The sequence below is a fragment of the Antrostomus carolinensis genome, unplaced genomic scaffold (genome assembly GCF_000700745.2).
Source record: "Antrostomus carolinensis isolate BGI_N321 unplaced genomic scaffold, ASM70074v2 scaffold24302, whole genome shotgun sequence".
NCBI classification, from domain to species: Eukaryota; Metazoa; Chordata; class Aves; order Caprimulgiformes; family Caprimulgidae; genus Antrostomus; species Antrostomus carolinensis.
Genome location: NW_010300649.1, coordinates 19872 through 32854, shown reverse-complemented (window position 1 = coordinate 32854; position 12983 = coordinate 19872). Strand labels below are relative to the sequence as shown.

Here is a 12983-nt window from a genome sequence, read left to right as displayed (position 1 = left end):
TCTTCATTTTCAGTATACAAAGATCACTGTGGCCCTGTCACAGGCCAAAACACAGGCCTTACATAGCTGCAGTTGTAAATGGACGCTTCATTTTTTCAAAAATTTTGTATTTAGACAGAGGTAGTAATTTCTCTACTTTCCTGCCTCTTTTCTGTTACTGTCATTTATGTCCCATAAGCGTTCCCTTAACCCTTTACTGTGTAGATAAATGGACTGCATGTCATAGGGGATTATGAGTTTTATAAAAGCATACATAAAAGTATAAAAGAAAAAAAGTCTCTTGCAAGCCTAAAGAAACTATCCAGTGTTTGGGATTATATTTTATTTTTTCAAATAGTATTTGATGGATTTAATAGGAAATGGTTTTGAATTTTTTGTACAGCTGAAAAGAAGATCACTAGTAACAGTAACTTTTTTAAAAATTATATTTCCATCAACCTAGTAAGAACTTCATATAACTTTTATAGAAGAAAATACAGAACTATATTAGTATAATGGGATATTATGAGAGGCCTAAGAGGTATCTGATGTCAAGTCACTGAGTAAAAGTCTTGCCTGTCTTTATTGATCATGTAACCTTGTATTGCATTTCTGCTCTGCCAGTGCACTACCTCAAATACTGCAAGTTATCTTCTCCTAAGTGGATTGAAAAGTGCTGTGGGAGTTCAGCTGCTGTCTATTGTACTTGTAGCTACACTACAAAAGAGAAATTCCTGGTGGAAAGAATACTTTTGATAAATACTTTATATTGCTTTCTTTAAGTTTTAGGGATTTTTTAGCTAGTGGAAAACTAAGTCCAGCTCTTTTTTTCTGTACATATCTCAGGAAAGTGGGAGAAAAACTTTGTGTTTCGGAGTAGAGTTCAAATCACAGAGAAAACTCATTACCATATCATGTAAGAATAAAATAAATATAAGAAATTTTCAGGAAAAACTAAGTAGTCAGCTTCCTGAAAGCAAAAATGGGTCCAGGAGAAGCCAAAATTATTGTTGCTTGTTTCTAACATGTTATTCAACTTCAGCCTGAATTACTAGGACATTAAGTAAGTCCTAAAAACATAATGATATTTTATATGCATAACATTTAGAAAAACAGAACCTGCATTTTTAATAATTCTACTATAATTTGAATATGACTCTGAGAGAATAATCACTTACCAATGTCTAAGCTAATACTAGTATGTCACCTTCCCACTGTTGTCAGAGGGACGGTATCTGTTCTGGATTTTTGCTCTCGAACGGGAGATAGGAATTGTGTGAATGCCGAGGTCGAGAGGCAACACACTGATCATTAATCAAATCCTGCTTAGAACAAGTTTAAGTAGCAGAGTGGTAAAAACTGTTGACACAAAGCTAGCTCTTTCCTATATTAGTAGGATCCAAATCAGTATAAAAGCAATAATAGAAGAATTCAACTTAAATCTTAAATGGAGTCGAGGCCTGTGACTATTGTAATTTTACTTGGAAGCAGAATTACGCCCTTCATAGGGATGACTGACTGACAAAGGCTAGATACCATGTAATGCATTCCAGTTTCTTTAAATAACAGATTAATGGCCCTCCTGTTTGTGAAAATTGTATGGCTGGGCTGTCAGTAAGCCTATTTGCAGCTGGTAGCAGGTGTGAATCAGTTTGCTGGAATAAATTTCCTGCTGTATGACCCTTCATGTTCCTCTTCTGCTCTATTATGTTGGTCAATGGGTTGGTTTTATAGTGTTGTGGGTTTCTAAAGGCACTAATACCCTTCAGCATAATGCTTTAAATTTTAATTAACTCCAAGAATAAGCTTCTTACTGCAATCACATTCTCAGGAGTCCTTGGTAGTAAAAACAATCTCCTAATTGACATATTTATGTTTTCAATGGGGTTTGTCAATTATGTGGTTTTTACTTCTGTGTAAGTTGAAAACTGTAAACCTCTGGGACTGTGCTTTTATATCAGGCCCTGGAAAAAAGATGGATGTTACATATTTTCCCAGCCACAGCCCCATGAAAAAAAATTGTCTCATTGTCTTGGGTAACATGGAGATATATAATTTTAGTTGCATTTTCTGTTTTCCCTTTCCCAGGTCCGCTGCTATAGTGAAATACAAGAGCTACGTCGGTGGCAAAAGCAGTTGAGAGAGGAGAATAACATTACTGAAAGAGTGAAAGAATTCTGGATGAAGCAGGAAGCCAAAGGTAGGTGAATTAAATTGTGTATTTTAATGATTTTGCTTTTTACATTAAGTGTTTAATTTTTATATTTGAAGTTGTATTAAAAAATAGGACACACAGTATGAATCACGAGTGAGAAGAGAAGGCAATGTCTGTTGGAAATGCCTGACTGTTTCTTTACAGTCACTACTTACTCTAAATTAGTTGCCTATATGGCTGAAAGTGGCAATTAAAAATACAGTACAGGGCCAAAGCTCAATAGTTTCAGGGACTATTACAATGTGCCAGCACAGTATGGCCTAGGGCAGGATTAGACCTCTACCAGCTACACAACATAGAAATACTGGTTTTTACCAGACAGGTTGTGGTACTGTTTTTCTGAACTGTGGGATTTCTATCTGGTAAATGTTCTACTGGCATTTTTCTGTAGTTATTTATAGCAGAAGTTGGCCTGTACAGTTCTAAAAAAAAAACAAACCCAAACAACCCAATATAATTGCCAAGGGAAATGAGGCCAGATTGCTTCAAGAACTGACCTTGTAATATGTTTCCTTTTTGCCCTGATTGTGGATAAGGCTTTACTGACAGGGCCAAAGTTATCATTCACTTACTCAGGCACAATGATGTAATTATGATTATTCACCCAGCCTTTTTGCCTCCTAATGCAGGAGAATTCACTCGCTCCTCAACCAGGCTATGTTTTGTCAGTCCCTGTGGGCTGGACTTAAATGTGATACACGTAGGGATGTGAAGTACATGCCAATAGATGGAGGTGAGAAGAGGTCGTTCAGCAATGTTGTTCATGTGTTGAAGAGAGGGACAATTCTGTTGTACCAGTCACCATTGTGAGGTCCTTCAGTCTGATGGCACTGTGGCAGGTGTGTTCTCAGATGGACCATCTTTGCCCTGAACTACACAAGAGCATTCAGGGTGCAGTTTCACACAGTCATGTAGTCAAGTGGATCAAAGTAGGAGCTTCCTCAAAAGGGTTGGTCCTACTCTGTAGCTCTTGCATCAGTTTTAGAGATTGTGTAACTGCACCATGGGTTTGGATCAGCGAGGATTTTTGGTGTGGGGCAGGTTGGTTTTCCACAGTGCTGTTTACCACACGGTTGCTGTATCTAACAAAAAGGAAAAAGTGAACTGGGGAAAGACAGGGATAATGACTTTCAGCAGCCTGCAGCTTGGTTAAATTGAGCAGAATATGAGTAACCTCTGGCTGAGGAAGTGGCAATCTATAGTGATTGGCAGGAGTTAAAAGACAGGGGCAAGTCATGGCTCTTCAGCTCAGTACACAAAAGCACATCTGTCAATGCCCTCATTCTGAGCCTTGTTTTTGTGGGACTTCACTGGGAAAGACTTACCTGTGAATCCCTGCAGGATGAGGGGGTTTAGAATCAGGTGTCTGTGAAAGCTTTTAAAATGCTGAGTCCTGGTCAGTTAGATGCCTACTATCCAGAAAAATCTACAACTCTGGATTTCAAGTGACAGAAAATTGCTGATGTGCAATCAGGAATTAGGCAGCTTCATCATAATGGGAGGCCTCTGTCCTCTGTGTTGCCTAATGACCTAGGCAGCTTTTCACTCAGCAATGAACACTTGTGAGTCACCATTTGGAGCTCTTTCTCTTTGCTGCCTCTATAGACCATGCTGTTGTTTTGTTGGTTCACCTTTAGGTGCCAAATTCTACACATTTAAAGTCTAAGCTGAGACATGGAATATTGTCCTGCTGTGTCTTCACTCAGATGTTTTTTTCTTTCCTTAGTCTCTGTGCAACATAACTGTTTTTTTTAATGAAATTGAGTTATTGTAGTCATGTACAGATATGAAATAGGGTATTCTGGAATTAAGTGTTTGACATCCTCCCAGTAGTCTTTATTTTAAAAAGTACAGTAAGAATGTCCATACATAAATAGTACTTATTAACATCACTGCTGTAGCAATCAGAGCTTGTTGTAAGTGATTAGAGCCTTGCAATTCTTCAATAACTCTAGTAATCAAATCTTTTGTGCCTATTGCTAGTTTTAAAACTGTCCTGCTTTTTAATAGATGATACAACTAAAACTTCCCTATGAAGCACTTTAATTATAAAATAGTCCACACACTGTAACCTGAAACACTGCAATTATTCTTTCCCTTTTGATTGTGCATCCATTCTATCATTAGTTACAAGTGGATCAGGCTAAAAGAATGGCATGAAAGTTCCACACATTTCCCTTTCTGCTTACAATCTTTTTTTTGAAATTTTTGCCTAAAGGTGAAAGGAGAAATCTGTTACTAGTAGTGATTGTTATCAAAATAGCTCGTTTTCAGTCTTCCTTATTTTGATGTTTTTACCTTCACACAAAATAAATGTAATAGGCACTTGCAGCTAATAACATTTTAAACAAATGCTAAGACTCTCTCTTCTGTGAAATCCTAGTACTTCCAGATAGGCTACTTTTTATAATACCAGCAAACACAAAGTTATATATTGGTAAGTTCTCCATGTTTTCAAGCTCTTCCACTGGTAAATCTTTGATTCCCAAAACTTCTTTTCTGTTATTGCCTATTTGTACTTGCTTATCTGTTGGACAGCATTAGTTTTTAGGGCATCTAGTCAGGGTAATGTTTGCAGTTATACTGTGTTAAGTTTGCTGTCAAGCTGTCTGCAGTGTATACTTAACACTAATTTTGCAATCAGAATTGGCTAAGTAGGTATTTCCACTGGCTGTTTTCTAATGAACACAGAGTTTGGTAATTATAGTTATAGTTATATACTGAAACCAGAAGACTCATGATTTTTTTGTTGTTGTTGTTGTCATAGCAGTTCGTTACAAGGGTCACTTAGATTTTTCCAAACATTTATTCATGTTTATACTGCAGTTTTAATCCACAAAAGGTCAGGTTTTATTTACCAACCCATGCAATTGCCTAAGGGATATTTTATAGCTGAAAAGAATTAATTCCAAGGAGCAAAAACATACATCACAACAGGGAAAAACTGCATTTATATGTGTGTATATATACGAGATGTTAGTATGCAGTAAGTGAAGTAGAATTCTTAGCTTTGTTAGCTTAGAGATAGGAGATTAAACAAAATAGTAACTAGTAACAGTTTACAAAAATGATGAAAAATAAAATCCCTGAGACATAAGTTGACTTGCAGCAGACCTGACTGATATGTAAAGAAAATTTTAGCAGAGCAACCAAGGTTTTCTTTAAGTGTTTGTGAGATTTTTTTTTCCCCAGTGTCTAAAAATTCTAAAATGGGCCAAAACTAATCCTGATATAATTCCATTAGTTTTAATGGAATTGTGCTAGGGTGTGGACTGTGTCATTTGGCGGTTGAACTGGTTAAAAAACTCCTGTCTCTGAAGAAATTGATTCTTTCCATAAACTCTATTCTTGTTGTTTTGGAGAGTAAAGTAGTGATAAGATTTCCTCTGCCAGTTGTTTCAAAAGGAAAAACAAATTTCCTTTTAATCACCCTCATAGAGCTTTCCTGCCATCAAATAATTTATTTTAGGACTCTAGGACACACAGCTGTTCCACCACTTCAAAGAAAGTTGCAAAACTGCCCCTTTTATTTTTTTTTTCTTAAACCAGTGCAAGTTTGTGTTGCTTATATCACATCAGCTTTCAATATTATCATATTGTGTCTGTAATTCCTTAACTGCACTCTGCTAAGTTAATTTAAGAGTATCCATACATAAAATAGCCCTGGGGCCCAGACAGATGGCGATTTGGAAACAGCTGTACTAGTCTGAGAAGTTACTGTCCAGGGGTTTTCATTATCAATCTCAGCTGTGATGCCATCATTAATTTTGTTAGTGCTCCAGCTGCTCTTATTTCTGTTATTATTATTCTGCTGTTTATTAATGTCATTAAACCCTATTTCATTGTAAAGTCAGCAAGGTTAGTTTAAACTGCTTTTACCAGTGATTCAGTCTAACCCAGCTGACTTTGTGCTGAAGTGGTTGTGAGCACTCATACAATAATGAATAGCATAACACAACTACTTATTAACCTTGTCTTTCTGTGTATTTGGTTTAACTGAATTAATTAGTTCAGTTAATTCAATTAATCCCCTTTCATTAAACCACCGAGCTCTTCACATCAAGCAGGACAAAGCATTTATTGTTACTAAAAACTCAGATGTCACAAAGAAAGCATTAAGATTCATGATCAAAAGAAAAAGAAGAAAAACATTTTGAAATATGTACAGCAATTTATTACAAAGTTAACCAAATTAAGAATAACAATGAAGTATCTCTTAAATTTCTATATGAGACTAACCCTGTTTATTAGATGCTGTAAACAGTGTTGAATCTAACTGTAGGGGATGAATGGTGAGCTGCCAAATAGCCTTTAGAAAATGCTGACTGGAGCAGTAATGTGATTCTATTGACACGACTAGAAAGATCAGCATACCTTCCCTGAAAATATCAGCCAAAGACTCGGTTAGTGTGAGCTAACAGTCAGATTCTGCTTCGTTGTGTCTTTCAGCGCAGTGCTATGCAGACATTATTTCATGGGTATGCTTTAGATGTATAATTTCATGAAAGTGTGTTCGTATAATCTTGACCAGTATGATATTTTAAAAGGATATTAAGAGGAAGTTAGAAATGTAAACTGCTTGTAATGAACAAATCCAAAGGCATTCTTAATTTATTTTTCTGATTTCAGAAAGTGTGTTAAAACATGTACATTATTATGGAAACAAATAGTGAAGTTTTAGTTTTCAGTAGAACATAACCAGAATGAAACACTTTTGGGGTTTTTTTCAAGTAGGGACCAAAAGTGTGATTGTTATGGGACGGGTAAGGTGATCCAACAACCGCCCCATTAAAAAGACAGTCGTGTCCTTCCTCAACCAAGGTTTCTGCCATCCTTTCCTTTTCTTGGCTTCAGCAATGATGGTTTCATGGTGAGTTGGTTCAGCTGGCAGATCTGACAAAGAACTGCTCTTCAGCTCTGTTCTGCTGCTCCTCGGGTTAGTTTTCTGCTGGATCAGCCTGATAAACTGACTTGCCCGGTAATGACACAATCCTTACATCCACTATAAGGGAATTGGTGCAGCAGTTATAGAGGGAAGGAAAACTGCCCATTTGTGATGGCTACTCGCTTTTAGATCAGCTAATCTGTCCTGTGCCTGCTGTGTCATGTGAAACCATACCCTGCATGGTCTGTCTGCTCGGTTTGGTGGGCCAGGGTACAGCGTAGCCTCACATAAACCACTGATTCTCCCCCCACTTCACAGCATCTTTAAAGCATCTCTATTTTTCCCCTTTGTTTGTAATTCTTTATTCTTCTTTCACTGTCTTTTGTACTATTTATTACTAGTTTTGAAAAGTTCTGGGATAGAAAGTGTGAAAACTTTGCATGAAAATTACTTTATAAATTAATAGCATCTTGCAGGACTGCTGACCTCTTTAATGCATATACCTGTTACATTTCTGAGTGGGAAGAAAAAGGTGTGTTTCTTTCAGCCTTTACCTAAGCTTATAAAGCTACAGCATTCTTAGCTGACATTTTCTTTGCCATACTGCTCCACGGCTGTAACATTACATTCCACAAAATGATCTATATTTAAGGCTTGATAACTGGAAAGGCAATTGCTTCGGTATACACTGTCTAGTACTTTCAGCTGGTTTATTTCCTAAGGGCTTTCTTTTCTTCTTCTTACCTGAGTAAAATCTGTAAAATTTCATTTTTAAAAAGCATTGTTCTTAGTGAAAATAGTAAAAGAAATAAAATAATCCTGGTTTCATGGCAAAACAACTGTGACCGTTATAAGCTAGCAGTTCTTACAGATCAACCATAGCCTTGGCTTTGCAAGGTACGTCTGTAACAGTGAATGGACAGTGTGTGTGGAAAATCTAGTTAAACCAAACTGAGACAGAAAGTAATCTTCACAGCAGGTGGGGGGGGTGTTGATTTCCAAATATAGGAGGAAATATTCCTTTACATTCCATTAGATTTTCAAGCTGTATTTCTCCTTTGGCAGTATAAATTATTACTCACCTATATTAAGAGATTTTAAAAATACTTCTTTCATAGAAAGAATCTTTTCCCTTGGGAAGATGCAACCAGCAACATGCTGAAGAACTCAAAATATAGGTGTTCTGTCACTGGAAAATCCTTGAAAATATGAAGATAAAGGGGAGAACAGGCTGCATATTTTAGGAGCGCTAGAGCAGGAACAGATGCCTACTGTCAAGAAGCAAGGAAATGCAGTCAGTCACTCCTTATACAGCTGTGATATGTCTCTACCTGAAGTATGAAAAAGCATTAGAAAGCTAAATATCTGTGCCAAGTTAAGTTGAACAGGGCAAGTCTAGTCTGCATACATTTGAAGGATGGCTGTATGTAATCATATCAAAGTAAATTATCATATCACATCAAAGCAGAATGAACTGAGGAAGGGAAAGATGTTAAATTCAGTACCCAGAAAAAAATGGCCACACTGTGAAACTTTTTGGAATTCATTCCATAAACAAATAAACATATGACCGTAGTCATGTGCTCTCATGGACCCTTATTAATGGGACCATAAATGAAGTTACAATCGCATGCGTGGTTGCAGGACTGAGTAGTTTCACATGGTTGCAGGACTGAGTTTCCCAAGGAAAATACTGAAAATGGGATATATATAAAAATGGGATGTCTTATACTAGGCTTAAAAAAATATTTAAAATATACTGTAGGTAATAATGCTGGATTAGGGAAATAAATAGTCTGAATGGCTAATGAATTCCTTAAAGACTGCACCTCTGTGGTTTATTTGGTAAAATTCAGCTCAGTAAACTGTAAGGAATTAATCACTTTTATGTGAGAGTTTCTTTCTTTCTCATCTTTTTTTTTCTGCTTTCACCAAAGGGGGTTTGAAAGGTAGTCATATTTTAGAAAGGTTTTAAATAATTTGTTTCTAATTTCATCTGCCCTCCTTTTCCTGGAGCTGTAATTCTTTAATTGATCTCATTATGGAGCACTTTTAATGTATCTGTTATAGCATATCTATTTATACACATATATGTTAAGATCTGACATGCTGAAAGTATTTCCTCAAATTATTTTGTTTCAAACTGAGCCATATAAACAGATTTAAAATGTAAGGTTACTTGCTGTTAGTAGGACACTGCAATTAAAAGAATTTTACTCTGCTTTTTTTTTACATGATTGTATTTACAGGTAGTCAGTCATTTATTTCTGAAAACAAAAGTGCTGCAGTCAAAATGATTTAAATTGGGTTAATATATGTGATTGCTTTTGATTTAAAAGATCTTATTAAAAAAAAAAAAAGAAAATCCAAGAACAAAGCAGTGCCGATAGCTGAGTATGTGGTGGTTTTCATCAAGCCTAATTCAAGATGCTTGAGATGTTTCTGAAAGTTTAATCTTGGCACTAACAGCTGAGAATGTAGTGATAAAAGTCATAAGACTCATGATGCAGATTCCGCTTTATTGGTCCACACCCCAGACTCAGATGTCTTTGAAAAGTTATAAAGATTACAGTAACATTTAATTTCTGAAACTACGTAGGGAATGTTTGAAGGGAAAAAAAAAAATAAAGGAAAGATGATCATTTAGATAAGCTACAAAATATGTGATCTTCTGAACTGTGCTTCCACAGGCACAGCAGCCTATCTGCTAGCACAAGTCTGAACTAATCCTCCAGCACCAAAGCTGTATTTTTACCCATCACTCTTCAGTTGTTAATAATGATTTGTAATGGAAAAAAGATAATTGCAATTTGGTGATTTTTCTGTGATTATATGAAATTATATGAACATAATTTTTTTTTGTTTGTTCTTTCTGTTTTAAAGGAGAAGAGAAATTCCTCATAGGTTTTGCAATTTTTTTTCCTTTTTTTTCTTTTAACCTTTTTCAAGATACTAGTGAAAAAACGGGAGCATTTTTATTAAAAATTCTGTTGGTGTTTTTTGTTAGTCATTTAGATAAACAAACTCCAAACTTCTGTTTCTAACTATGAGATGCATTAAAAATGTGTAGGAAAGGCTGTCAGTAGTTAAAAAGTAAAACCTCCAAACAGTCCTGCAGCAAAACTAGACTTGAGACTTTTGGTTAAAAAAAAAAGCTGAGGGAAGGCAGGGAAAGAAATTCATGAACTGTTAGTGGAGTCTTAAAATATGATTCAGAGATTAGCAAAGAAGTGGGTGACACCACAGAACGTCCAGGCTGCTTGCCCCAGACTTCCCTTTAAACCCTGGCTGCAGTATTAGTCACTTGGATGTCTTTTTCAGTGGAACTGTCATTTTTTTTAACCTGAGCATTTGTTTTAGTCCGTGTAAGAGTTCAACTTTTTGCAAGTAGGAAACATTTCAGAAATAAGAAGGGCTAATGGGTGTAAACGCAGTTTTCATGAAGCTGCCGAGCAAATCTACCATTCCAGTTTTTCTGCCCATGTTGGCTTCTGCCTGTAAATCCCAAAACGCTGTTTGCTGGGGACCTGCCACTCCGGAATGATTTCTCTGCACTTCTGGTCAGTTCTTTCTGTTTTCACTGTTCTCTTTTTCTATCTTGACTATTTACATGGAGAAAACTTGCATTAATCAATGCACTCAAGATGCCCTGGTTGCCTTCATTATGGATTTTTCTTTCAGTCCAGGGTCTTCTTCCCTTAACTGTTGTGTTTCAGTGTCTGTCTCTTCATGAATCTCCGGTCACTGAATGCTTTGGAGGACACTTGGATAATCAGTAGCAATACAGTCTCCAGTATTTCTAATTCTGTGGAGTTTGTTCTCTCCTAAACTCAAGTTGTTCTCTCCTAAACTCAAGTCATGTCAGTTGTTCATCTGGTCTAATGCTTATATCTTCCAGTATTTCTTTTCTCTTTGTACACCTTTAACTGTAAAAATGCCATCCAGATATAGCCAAGTGAATTCTTAATCTTTCTGCCAAAATATGAGGAAGCATGGTGCATCGCACAAACAAATTCTGCTGGAGATCTTTCAGCACTTTTTTCCCCATCTCCATTACTGGATGTTGGTGTTTGGGTGTCTCCTGCATGTCAGCTCTTGCTTCCCTAATCTAATCCTAAAAGAATTTTAAAAAGCCCTGAAATTATTTGTTCTCTAAAGGCATGGAGGCAAGCCTAAGCACTTTACAAACTCTGTTGCTGATTTGGAGCATTAGGTTTGTCCTGTCACTTTTATATCTCCATTTTGCAGAAGCCACTTCTGATGAGTGGTCCTCTGACAGTTCTATTTCATTTCCATGAGGCATGTCTGTGGGGATAATTTCCAGTTTATGTTTTGTTTGTTTAACACATCTTTTTTCAATACATCATTTTCCCATCACTGGTGACCGAAGATTTCCTGAAGTGAAAGGTTTCACTAATAATTGCCTACAAGTTGACTTTCAATAGTAAGAGGCTAAAATTATCCACGCTTTATAAAGAACTGTCTCTTTAAAAGTCAGGTCTTATTTCAGACAGACTGCTGGTGGCTCCAATTTCATGTTCAGGCTTCTTTGGCATTTCATTGGGAGGCTGGGGTGAAACTCCTGTCTATATATATTTTTTACTCTAAGCCTCTGCTAATAAGTTATTCCAACATATTTTCTTTAATGGATTTTCATCTTCTTATAGTCTGAGTCTATGTTATTTTTTGTTACTGTTTTCAGCTGTTGAAATAACTAGAAGTAATTTGCATAGTTCTTATGATTTAAACAAATAGAGTGCGGGTGTATAAACCTTTCATAAGCTACTGTCACCAGTTGTATTATACAGCAGTGTATAAAGTAGGTCATAGTTTGTTCGCTGTTACGCTGAAACAACCAAGTCTCAAACCAGAACGTCAGTCCTGATTCTGTATTAGTGCATTAAGATGAAGGAAAATTGCCTGTTATCCAAAATAGATGGTAAAGATGTTTGAACTTAATGCATATATAAATAGGACAAAGGCCAATCCTTGCATGTCTAATAGGAGTTTTGCAGATTTTTGAGTATGCCACTCCCAGGAGCTGACCAAAACAGGAAATCCAAGTACATTCAAAGCCAGTACTTCCTTTAGCCGTTATCTGTGCCTCAACATCACAACACATACATGATAAACCATGTCAAATGAGCTGCATTTCCAACGTGGCAAACTAATAGATAAATTTATTGTAGTAGGAGTAGCAAGTCAAAAATAACAGTTAACAGTTGTGCTAACCTCTTCAGAGCAAGCTCCACCTCATTAATCTCAATCTCCACTAGTGCTTGTCACTGTAGTGATGGTTGTAGTGTCCTGTGATTTAGAACATGCACGTGACTAAAGCACAGTTTAATCACATTCGCTCTGTATTAAAAAATAAGAGTAATGAGACTGAAACACAGTGCTAAAAAATTCAGCTGTCTTGATGGTAGAAACCATATGACCTATATGGATAGAAACCATAAACTGGAAATAAGTGAGATGAGGGATTTTTTTTTAGCTTAGTACTGTCATAGCACTTAAGGGCCTCAGTTGCTCTGTGTCTTAGGACTTAAAACAGGAGCTGATGTTTTAAAACTATAGGAAATATTTTGATCATGCTACCAATAATTGTGATTGTGTTACTTCTATTTAAATCTCATGTTGCACCTCCTTAAATCAGTGATTCTGCATTCTCTATAGATATTTTTCATACATTGTGTGACACAAGCATCATGGGAGTCAAGGTGTTTGTAATTTTCATGGGAGCTGAATCCCACCTTTGGTGAGAATGGTTTTCTTGGCACTGCCCTGAGACTGGCAGCAGTGCACAGTTGCCACTGCGTAACTGGCATCCTCGGGCAGCTTATTCTGCCCACTTGTGTCCATATGCCTTTCCCCAGCATGCAGGAAATCTCTGTAAAGAAAAAG

General features: G+C 36.5%; 1 protein-coding gene across 1 annotated transcript in view; it reads left to right on the top strand.

Moving 5' to 3' along the window:
* Nucleotides 1–12983, top strand: part of IQCK (IQ motif containing K) — a 41576-nt gene that overhangs the window by 22083 nt on the left and 6510 nt on the right. The window contains exon 8 of the mRNA XM_029083811.1: nt 2068–2179. Within this exon, the coding sequence (XP_028939644.1) occupies nt 2068–2179 (112 nt within the window). The remainder of the gene's footprint in view (nt 1–2067; nt 2180–12983) is intronic.